General features: G+C 40.1%; 1 protein-coding gene across 1 annotated transcript in view; it reads right to left on the bottom strand.

Annotated features, from left to right (window-relative positions):
• Positions 1-11,963, bottom strand: part of LOC126253668 (transmembrane protein 132E) — a 415,203-nt gene extending 403,240 nt beyond the window's left edge. Inside the window, exon 1 of the mRNA XM_049955226.1 lies at positions 11,856-11,963. Within this exon, the coding sequence (XP_049811183.1) occupies positions 11,856-11,963 (108 nt within the window). The remainder of the gene's footprint in view (positions 1-11,855) is intronic.
• Between the last annotated feature and the right edge of the window lie 340 nt (positions 11,964-12,303).

Here is a 12,303-nt window from a genome sequence, read left to right as displayed (position 1 = left end):
AATAAATTCCACATTTTTCAATCGATACTGGCCGAGAAAAAATGTATTGCATTACTTATTGAACGCCCCTCGTATATACAAGAACAGATACAGAACGACACAAAATGTAGTGTATCTCGTACCACCGCCCAATAGGGTGGCAACTGATAGACAGATTCGCCGTTTGCTGCTCAACGAGTCTGGGTATCACCGAGGCTACGTCATAAGAGAGTTTTACAAAAACAACAGAAGTGTGGAAAAAGCTCAGAGGGAATTAGAGATCGATTCCAGGCAGGTTTGATTCCATCAAAACACACGATGAAAATATAAAAATGCGTATTAGCGACTTTTAAAGAACTAAATCCGCTTTGAAAAACAAGCGATCAATTCTAGATACCAGTACATGTCATCCACTGCAATTCGTCCTTCAAGCGTTTGTCTCAACGAAACGCACCATTTCTAGGTAGCAAGAAGCAGGTCATTTATATTTCCAACCTTCACAGCTACAAATACAGGTACTGCAACAAGTGGAATAAAAAAGGAGCTTTTACATATCGTCCTGCCAACAAATGAAGACAAAAAAAAACGACCAGTGAATTTATGAACAGTCTGTGAATGTCTGACAGAACACCTGGTACTCTTTAGATTATGTGAACAAACACACTATTACTACGCAGGCAGCAAAGCGAATACATCTCATCAACGCCCTAAACATCATACAATCGTACCACAGATCGTAACTCTTTTCGAAAATGAAGACGTGACTGTAATTTCACATGGGATTAGTATGTCCAAATTTTATAACTTCCGTTGCACCTTCTTTGAAACCTTCCGTATGCTTCGATTCAATAGCATTTTCTTTCCGTATTCAAAAAGCACAATTTGACGCTTTTCATACAAAAGTGTTTCAAAAATATTATCAAATATCGGGATATTATTGAGTATAGTTTATAGCAAGTTTATTTCTGATGATGAAACAATGAAACCATGAGCAACAAGAAGTTGTACCAAGTAAAAGTTGGTGGGATGGTGCGACAACGCACTCTGTTAGGGTGGATAACCATATCATCTAATTCCCTGGCCTTAAAGGTTACTAGATTTCTCCTCTTGCAGCATGTTGTGGTACAAAAGATGTAACCTCAATGGCAGATTTGATGAATTCATTGTGTATTTACATGCCATCAACGCTGGGCAAAACTGTAATGGTTTAACTTTGGTTAGTCAAGCAATGTTGAATTTTTTCTAGTTCTAATATTCCAAAACTTTGCGTTTTTTCCGCTACTGCTGTATTGGTATCAAACGCCTTTTAAATATCCTCTAATGTCTACTACCATGTGCATATTGTATCTCTTCTTGGAATGATTTCCTTCCATTAATTATTGCATAAAAATCGCTAAAAGACTTCATGGTTCACCTCCAAGAGCTGATAATAAACATGTCTTTATTATAACAGGACTTCAATCCCCAATCTTCATCAGTAAGTAGCAATAAAAGTAGTAAAATACAGAATGTTTCAGAAACAAGTTCATAATTTTTGTGGGAATATAGGTTGGATATAGGATATCATTTTAATCATATGAACATATTTACGACTGTAGGCGATCTCAAAAAGTCATAGGTCCGCGTGGTGGTGCGACAACCGGCGGTGCGTATCCATAAGTTTGGATGTCTAGTGTCATTTGTTTTCATTGGTACCCGCACCCTGACGAGGAATCTCTCTAATAGTTACCTTTGTCCTCATTCGGTGGTGTGTACTCGAAGTGAGTTGTCGTTTATGTACTTCGCTTCCACGTCAACGTAATTCGTAATCAAGTATTGTGCCGGCCGCTGGTGGCCGAGCGGTTCTAGGCGCTCCAGTCTGGAACCGCGCGACCGCTACGGTCGCAGGTTCGAATCCTGCCTCAGGCATGGATGTGTGTGATGTTCTTAGGTTAGTTAGGTTTAAGTAGTTCTAAGTTCTAGGGGACTGATGACCTGAGATGTTAAGTCCCATAGTGCTCAGAGCCATTTGCACCATTTTAATCAAGTATTGTACCAAAGATAAGGGAGTGTGTTATGGAACAATGGTATGCACTTGCAAATGTAAAAAGATTGTTTGCTCTGTGTTATCATGAGTAGGATAAGGAACGTTTCACGTGGAATGAACTCGCGGACATGCAACTGGCCTTTGGTGCAGCAAGAATTATGGAGGGAGCACGGCGCGTGCACGCAGAACGTTATCCAAACAGACGAATACGAAATCAGAGAGCATTTGCCGCTGTTGATCGTCGTCTCCGTAAAAGAGGGACGTCAGAGGGAGATTTTCACGCTCTACATCGACACGGAGTGTACGCCATCCTGGTTTCGAGGAATGCGTGCTACAAATATTCGATAGCAATCCTTCAGATAGCGTACGCTCCGTATCTCATGCTCTAAATGCTAGTGTTAGTAGTGTTTGGAGAACTCTGCGTGATTATCATTTGCGTCCCTACAGGCTGTGTGAGGTACAGGACCTTCTACCCACTGATTTTCCAATTCGGGACGACTTTGCCGTATGGTTTTTGCAGCAGAGAATGGTGAGTCCCGACTTCGCAAACATTGTTCGGAAGACTGATGAATCGACTTTCAGCCGCAAAGGAATGCTCAAGAGTCGCAGCTCCCATGTACGGTTAAGCGAAAATCCTCGAGGTACGACGGTCCACCATTTTCAATTAATATTTGGGCTAAAATTATTCATAACCAAGTACTGGGGCCTTAAATTCTTCCACACAGTCTAACCGGTCGCGTTTATCGCACTTTGCTTGAACACGTACTTCCCGGTCTCCCCGAAGATATGTCGCTTCAAAACAGAAAACGAATGTTCTTCAAGCAGGATGGGACGCTCTTGTATATCAAACACCCGTGAACACTGTGGAAGACCTAGTAGCTCGAATTACTGTTGCTGCAGGGGACGTCCAAGATCAAGACAATGAAACGTTACCCAATGTCCACCATTACGTGCTTCGACAGGTTGAGTTATGCCATCAAGCCAATGGCTCACGCTTCGAGTGTTGACTGCAGTAATGACAATGTACAATGATTCTGTACATATTTCTGAAACACCCGGTATTTTACTACTTTTATTGCTACTTACTGATGAAGATTGGGGATTGAAGACCTGTTATAATAAAGACATATTTATTATCAGCTCTTGGAGGTGAACCATGAAGTCTTTTAGCGCTTTTTAAACAATAATTAATGGAAGAAAATCATTCCAAGAAGAGATATACCGTTGTCTAGCGCACTAACAATGAGTCACACACCTCATGTTCGTATACTTAAAATGATTGCCTATACCCACACTATCATCCCACAAAAATTCTGTCCTTACTTCTGCAACATCCGGTATATTACTAATTGACAGCTGTGACTTACGATGGGTTTTATGCTATTATACGTCACAGTTTTTGCATCACAATGTAAGATGTTAGTAAATGTCTTATGATACCTGATGACGATCCGACAGCTGAAAACGGTTGTCATAAAGAGATATTCACTAGTATTTTTTTAAATACGGTCTGTGGGTACCACCGTGACAAAACATAAAAGTCAATTAGGCTGGACAGCGGAAACCTGCACTGGTCGGAGTCCATCCCCACCAGACACAGGAAAAGAAATGAAGTAATGACAAACAAAATCTGCTTTGTTTATGAAGAACAGTGTCAGAAGCCGACTAGTTTTTCCAACTAATAATCATCAGGCATTTCACTGGGACTTCTGGGTAATGATGGAGATCTCTAACACTAAGATCAGCCTAGAATGTGACTCACTTGTCTATTAAAGCTGGAAAATGAAAGTCAGAAATACACTCTGAGTGGCAGGCTAGAACTTTTCTTCAAGAGTCGGAACAGTCAGCTTCACGAATTTCAGAATGGTTGTAAAATAAAAATGAAAGGTTATACTTCATGAAAGGAACTAAGAAATGACGGAAGACAGAAAAAAATACGAAAAGTTATACTCTTGCCAAACTACGGATTTATCTTGCCTGTCGATATTACAGACTATTTGCAACGTGCCTGTCAACAGCGAAACTGAAGCGAAAGAATCGACTGAATTGAAAGTGAGCAATAGTATATTAGGTTTTTTATGTGGACTCTATAAATTAATCCAGAGTACACAACATGCAACCTATCAATAAAATTTAATTAAGTACAATCACGTAAATTACATTTTCTATCTAACATTTCTTCATATCACTATTTATATGCTGATTTCATCTGTGGAGTCCATTCCCTTCTAAGTAGTTTATCAGTTAACGTTAAACATCTACGGAAACTAAACGACATATACACGGATGTATAAGCTCATCAATCTTCCTAATAGTTTGATGTAGCATCCTACATTTATTTCTCTCTTTCGTCGAACATTTTTTTCGTAAACTCTCACACCCAACTCCCATAAACTACCGAGCTATATTTTAAATGCAACTTTTCTCACTATGTATAATTGGTCTCTTCTGCTGCCGTCTATATTGCTAAATTAGTTGTTCCTACAGATCACAGAACACGGACTTTTACTGTTATGTATTGACATAGACATATTGCTTAACCTGTTCTGTTTAATATCTATTCGTTACATCCACGTACATTGCATATTTTCTATCTATCCCTTTTCAGTTGGCCAGCTCTTCATGTGCCACTCGCATATTCTCTTCCGTGCACTGCATAGTTCGATACACTTCTAGAACATATTTTTATACAGAAAGATATTATGTATCAGTGCCTCCTTTCAGCTATTCTTTGGTTCTGATTATTATACATCAAAATTATGTCACTTTTTGTCATTAACTTTTCCGTATCTAATGTTTTCTGAGTTCCATTTCGTTGTTTTATATCACTTTTCTGAGAGTTTTAGTTGTCCTTTTTTGATGAGGACCGGTAAATACTTCTTGCAGGTTCTTATTAGGTATTTTTTACTTCAACCAGAACGGAAGAGTTGACATGCCAATATTAAAATGAAGATCTGATCGCAAAGTTTCAAAACTCTGTTTCCAGTTGATATTTCTACTACCTCAGCTTTTCCTTTACCTCCAGTACTGATTCTCCGGTATGTAAAATAAACAGGAATGGTGATACACTACCACAACCCCGCCTAACACGAGTTTTATGAAATGTTGGTATTTGATTTTTCTATAAGCGCTCAACATATTTTAGGATGGCTGCTCTGATATCACTTTTTTTCCATTCCATTAGTGTTACTTTTCCGATGGACCAGATATAGAGAAAAATAGGTATCCAACCAATAAATTCTAGACTGCCAGGAAAACAGAACTAGATGTATTTCTTACGTTACAAGGTTTGTGTCATCATATGTCGAATGAGAAACGTGTCAATGCTATTATGAGCACTGAGCACATAGAAAATCTCAGTTTATAGCACTGTGCATGCTCAGGTATGTACGTAGATTACAGCCCGATCTCACTAATGAGACAATGCATCGTACTGAAACCCTCTGCTCCAATTCAACGTAGAATTTTACTTTTACAGAGTAAAAAATTAGATATTTCACAGATACATTCATTGTTTTCGTCACACTAACATTTAACAATTGCGATATTCTCTTAAAGAAGCTCGATTCAGAAAAGGGAGCAATGCGGACAGAAATTTTCTGCTAGACAGAACGTAAATGTGTTGGTAGTGGGTCTGTTATTCGATATCTGAGCAAGTACGAATAAATTAAGTCCTGCCGATAACGCAGCGAAGTTGGTGAAGAAGCAGAACTCCTGCAGGAAGACCGTTTTGTTCGGAATTTATGCGGGTATAAGGAACCCAGTAAGCCAATATCGTGGATGTGAACAAGCCGAGGACCAGAACTTCCATCCTAACGCAGTCCCTCCCACATATTTTTTACTAATGATCAAAGTCTGTCGTGATAGCGACGCTCACAAAAGACTCTCTAAGCGCTGTGCTCTTCCAGGTCACGTTATAGGCCAGAACTCTTGGCAGACGGGAGAGAGGGCGAGGGAGGAAGGGGGACGGCTGTATAGACTATACTCTTCCTCCGTAACGCCGCGAACAAAGCAAGAAATTTATAGCTCCCTTCGTACGGAGCAGCAGTAAATTATACCGCACAGTTTTACAGGCTTAACTTAACCTGACTGTTCATTATGACTGTTAGGACTTTCGTAATGAAAACTGACTATTTCAGAACTAAAATGAGCAACTCATTTTCGGCTTGAGATGTTCCTGCTCACTTCTGCAGTAATCTTCTTTTTTCAAATACTACGATTATGTATTTCCGTGGCATTATTTAAAGGGAATTCATTTATAAGCCGCAAAAGAATATGTGGTATGAATGGTTACCTACTATTTTACTCAAATGGTGGAGTTCAGTCAAACAGCGTCTCCAGAAATTTCGTCATTGTAAGAGCTTTAGTCATTACCGTGGCTCTATTATGGATGGGGCCATAAGGTATGCAGTAAAATGGCGACGTTTGTCGGTCATATCAAAGTAACGTGAAGAACGTCCACAGCAGTGCGAGACCTAATCCAGCAGAACATTCCTACTGCGAAAAGGGCAGTGTGTAGGGACACAAGCTATTCGTGTTTTATATTAATGGTCTAGGACACATACTAATAGTAACCTCAGACTTCTTGCAGATGATGTGGCTATGTTTGTCACCCCCAATATATTCTCCTCGTCTATACCCACAGAGTTCCATGTGAATTTTCCACTGATGGAAAAAAAATGCTGGAAGTCCTCCTCTGTGAGATCCTTGATGACACGTCCCACTTTTTCTATCACTGCTTCAACGAGCAGAAATTTTGTTCCTTTTAATGCAGATTTGACCTTGGGAGATAGATGAGTCACATGGTGCTAGGTCAGGCGAATAAGGTGATTGTCTAACACTATGATGCTGTACTTCGCTAGAAACCTCTTAACTAACAATGCGATATGAGCCGGAGCTTTTTTTTTTTTTTTTTTTTTTTTTGAGGAAAACCCATGACTTCCTTCTCCACATTTCGGGTCTTTTTTTTCTTGTTACCTTATTAGTTGAGCAAGAGCGTCAAGGTAGTAATGTTGATTAATAATCTGACCTTCAGGAACTCATTAAAGATGCACAGTTCCATGGATATCGAAAAAAATATCACCATAGATTTACATCTTGATTTGCTCATTCGGGCTTTTTTCGGTGTCGGTGAAGTTGCGCCGTTCCCTTGCATAGACTGGCATTTCGCTTCTGTATCATAAATGATAAATCAAGATTCGTCACATGTTATCACTCTTTCCAAAAAATTAGGATAATTTTAGTGGCATTAAAAGTGTCATTACAAACATTTTCACGAAGTGCTTTCTTTCTTGTTTTTCGATCGTGAGCATTTTCGGCATCAGTTTCGCGTAAAATTTGCGTTACGCATTCTCTGTCAATACCTACAGTTTCAGCAGTCGATCGAATACTCAACCAACGATCAAAGAGAATCAGATCACCTACTTCCTGCACATTTCCATCCATTTTTGACGTTAAAGAGCGTTGCGGGTGTGAGTCATCCTCATCGTCTTCTTGGCCATCTTGGAAAAGCTTGAACCACTCAAAAACTCGCTTACGTGATAAACAGTCTCCGTCACATATTTCTTTTAGTAAAAAATTGGTTTCAGTTGCAATTTTTTCAAGTTTCACGACAATTCATTGGTCTGTTATTGCACATTATTTTTTCGTCAAAACAAAATAACAACTCTTGCACAAACAAACGCCAAGCCGCACTGATTTGTCTAAAGATATCAAAGATGCCGCATTTGGCTGAGAGGGCTTCACGCTTCACTGCTATTTGTGGTTCATCTTTGGCGCATGCGACTTAATCTGTGACAGTATTATTCCTATTATTTTACAGACACGCCTCATGCAAATGAAGTGCTAGCTGAAGAATATGTACAAATGCCAGATCAGATTATAATTATATTTAAAATAGGTGCAACGATCAGTAACATGATTTAAATATTCAAAAATGTAAAACTGAGACCGTCACAAAACCCCTGGATGGAAAAATATGCGAGGACATGAAATGAAAACATCATGTACGATCAGTAGTAGGTAAAGCTGTTGCAGACTTTGGTTCTTTGACAGGGACTAGGGAAAATTCAGCCACTCTACAACAGACATTGCTTATAAAACATGTTTGCGACACATTCTACAAGATTTACCAAGTGTATACAACCCATGCCATATAAACTAAGAGGGGACATTGAACGGATACAGAGAAGGGCAGCACGAACAATCACAGTTTGAGATGTCCCGAGGTATACCTAAGTATCTTCAGAGGAATTGAGGCATAGTCCCGTTAACAAAGTCACAGGTGATTTCATTATAATGTTTGACAACCTCTTTATCCACGAGAGTTTAAACCACAGTCTTTCTAACTTCATTTCTAGTGGATCTGATTAAAACAGTAGTATCCAGTTCAGTTACAAATTCTGCATTAACATTTTCCACTTATTCACTTATTCAAACTTCCTGTGAAATGTAGAATTTTTAAAGCTTCACTTGTTGAAAACAAGTCATTTATTTGAATTTAAAATCTTGAACTGACAATTGCGTGTTGAAGAGAGCATTTCTCTCTTTCAAAACAAATAAGTCATCTTGAACTTCGGACTTCCCTAAAGGCACCAGGTGGAATATTTACTTGTTCTTATATAGGTGTACCGAGACAGGTGGCAAGGACATAATCTGGAATAAGAATATTTTACTGTTACAAACACATCTGACTTCTCATTAAGCTAGGAAACTGTGACAGCTCTAATTATTATGCAGCGAAAAAAAGCACACTAATGCTACGCACAAATCCAGTTGTTAGGATTCTTGGAAATATCGTTTTTTGTTATATTTTTTTCTTCATCGGTATTCCAATGCACAAATCACACACTGAACGTCCTCAGTAATTTGTTGTATATTTTCTAATCGTCCTCTTCCCCTACAGTTTTTGTGTCCTGTGGTTTCCTCTGGTACCTTTCATGTTATTTCCTGATGCACTATCATCTCACACCTTCTTCTTGTCAATGTCTTCCATATATTTCTTTCCTCCCCGACTCCGCAGAAAACCTCCTCTTTCCCTTATGTTGTTGGTCCAGTTAATTTTCAGTAGCCAGCAGGAACCACAACATCTCAGACGCTTCACACTTCTGTTCTTTTTCTGGTTTCCCATACTCCATGATTCATTACCTTCCAATATTGTACACCAGAAGTACAGCGTCAGAAATTTATCCACCGAGTCTTATCAGCCCTAATTTTAATACAATTTCTGAACCTTTCTTTTAGTTCCTTTAATCTCTCTTGGATATATAGACTGAAAGGTACAGGAAAAGCACTTTATTCCTGCCTTACACTTTTTTTTAATGCAAGCATTTTTCTCTAGGTGTTCCATTCTTATCATCCCCTCATGGTTCTTGTACGAATTTTATACCTCCCCGTTTCTCAGCAGCTTTATCTCTCTATGGAATTAAAGCATGTTGCACTATTTTACGCTATCTAATAGTTTTTGTATACCAAAGGAAAAGTCTTGATTTTTTCCTTAAGTCTTGCCTCCATTATCAACCTCAAAAGTGCGTCTCCGCTGCCTTTATCTTTACAAACGCCAAAGTGAATTCATCTAATAGATTCTCAATTTTCTTATCTGTGCTTTTATATACTATTCTTGACACCAGTTTGATACAAGCCTATTGCGCGATAGTTCTCGTAGTTATCCGCCATTTCTGTCCTCTGGATGGTGTGAGTGATATTCTTCTTAAAGTCCGATGATACAGTATGTCCGTAATCTCACAAATTACAACTACTAACTTGGACTAGCCTTAGCTGCCACTTCCCGCAATTACTTAGTCTCATTGAATGTTAACTAGCTCTTCTGGTTGTTTGATTATAAGTCTCCAAAAACTCTGTCATACTCTGACTGGAAGTGTGTGAAGGTGCCTGCTAAATAAAAATAAAGACAGAGACAAAGTGAAAAAGAGTAAAGTCAATCGTTTTTGCAGTTGCTGTTCTGAACTTGATTCGCATCCAACAAAATTCGACTAGGTGTACCTGCATTCCCCCATTGGCAAGCAATTTGCCATTATCAATCCAGCCGAAGGAGTTACTCTGAATGAAAGATAACCTACGTGCCATTCGTTTTTCAGGTTTCTTCGTGCACTACGACCAAAACTATTGGCGAACGAAAAATATTAATTGGTCCTTCAAGAGTAAAACTGCCCTTAGGTTGCCTACGTTTATAGCATTAGTAGACTTAAAGAGAAAGCTTTTGACAATGTATACTGGAATACTCTCTTTGAAATTCTGAAGGTGGCAGGGGCCAAATACAAGGAGCGAAAGGCTATTTTGAAATTGTACAGAAACCAGACGGCAGTTGAGTCGAGGGGCATGGAAGGGAAGCAGTGATCGGGAAGGGACTGAGCCTTGTAGCCTATCCCCGAATTTATTTAATCCGTACATTGAGCCAGCAGTAAAGAAAATCAAAGAAAAATTTGAAGTAGGAATTAAAGTTCAGGGAGAATAAATAAAACCCTCGAAGTTTGCCTATGACATTGTGATTCTACCAGAGACAGCAAAGAACTTGGAATAAAAGGTGAACGCAATGGTGAGGGTCTTGAAAGTACGATATAAGATGAACAGCAACAGCAAAACAAGGATAATGGAATGTAGATGGATTACTCGGATGATGCTGGCCGGAATTAGGTTAGAAAACGAGACACTTAAAGTTGTACATGAGTCTTGCTGTATGGGCAGCAAAATAACTGATGACGTCCAAAGTAGGTAGGATATAAAATATAGACTGGCAATGGCAAGAAAAGCGTTGTTGAGGAAGAGAAATTTGTTAACATCGACTATGGATTTAAGTGTTAGAAAGTCTTCTCTGAAGTTATTTGCCTGGAGTGTAGCCACGTATGTATGTGACACATGGACAATGAACATTTTGAAGAACATAGTTCTTATTACAGGAAACAGCGATCTATAATTATTGTAAATAAACTGGAAGCATGTCGGATAGTCATAGGAGCTTGCAAAATGCCTACGGTGACCTGGCAGTGAACAAAAGCACGGTGAGTCGTTGGGCGAGGCGTCTGTCATCATCGCAACAATGTCGCGGAAACCTGTCCGGTCTCCAACGTGCCGGCCGCCCGCACACAGCTGTGACTCCTGTAGTGTTGGAACGTGCAGACACTCTCATTTGATGGAATAAATTTTTTGATGTGGTGACAAGTTTCGATCTTATTATAAGATCACCTTCAGACCTACAGTGCACAAGAATCTTTATAAACGTATAAAGGACGAATTCGTGTATTGATAAAACAGTAAATAACGCTGATATACCATAGATGTCTGCCGGAAGCGGTGGCGCATGGCAACCCTCTTGCTTGTGGCTGGTGGTGTACTGCAACGTGAAGGACGCCAGCTGCTAATTAAATACTTGAATCCCCGCCCACCGTCTCCAGCATAACGTCATGGATAGCCAATCACGTAAGTAGGAGAAGAGATCAGTTGATAGGACACATTCTGAGAGATCAAGAAATCGCCAATTTAGTATCGCAAGGACGGGTTGGAGGTAAAAGCGTAGAGGGAGCCAAGAGATGAATACCGTAAGCAGATTCAGAAGGATGTTGGTTGCAGTAGTTATTCGGGGATGAAGAAGCTTGCACAAAATAGAGAAGCATGCACAGCTGCATCAAACCAGTCTTCGGACTGAAGACTACAGCAACAACAACAACAAATTGCCTATATAATTACAATTATGGCAGTGTAAAGTTGACAGTGGTTTGTTCGTGGCGTTCATTAAGGGAAATTACCAGCATCGTCGTTAAGCTCTGCCTGCTGCCGCGGTCGTCTTGTAGTGTCCACAGTTCTGCTTTACGGCCCCTCGGTGGGGATGTCTTACTCGCAGGCTCCCCGGAGCTGCTGGAGGTTTACGGCGCGGCCCCGCCATTAATTGCAGCCTTTGTCTGGCGATGCGGTGCAGGTAGGGGCTGCCGAAGCGCCACTTCATTACGTGGGTGGGGCGGCGGAAGCGCTGGACGTGCTGGCGGCGACCCTGGACAACCGGACAACCCCTGCTGGGCGCTACCGCTCCCTGCCGCGACCAGCAGACAATGCGCACAGCCGGCCACTGCACTATATATTGGACTTCATTTATAAGACGCGTACAGCACTTTCTTCGTGTGTGAATAGTCTCACAGTACTTTGTGAAGCATCCACCGAAAGTATTCACCGTGATCAAATACCAACAACTTCCTCGGTAAAGTAACCATGAACAAGTGAACAATCTTACCAGACAAAATATCAATCAAGACCCGGAGGAGTGGGCACTGCTTTAAGTGAAACTGTTG

Source organism: Schistocerca nitens, chromosome 1 (genome assembly GCF_023898315.1).
Source record: "Schistocerca nitens isolate TAMUIC-IGC-003100 chromosome 1, iqSchNite1.1, whole genome shotgun sequence".
NCBI lineage: Eukaryota > Metazoa > Arthropoda > Insecta > Orthoptera > Acrididae > Schistocerca > Schistocerca nitens.
Note: the sequence above shows the minus strand (reverse complement) of the source record. Positions and strands in the feature narration are given on the sequence as shown.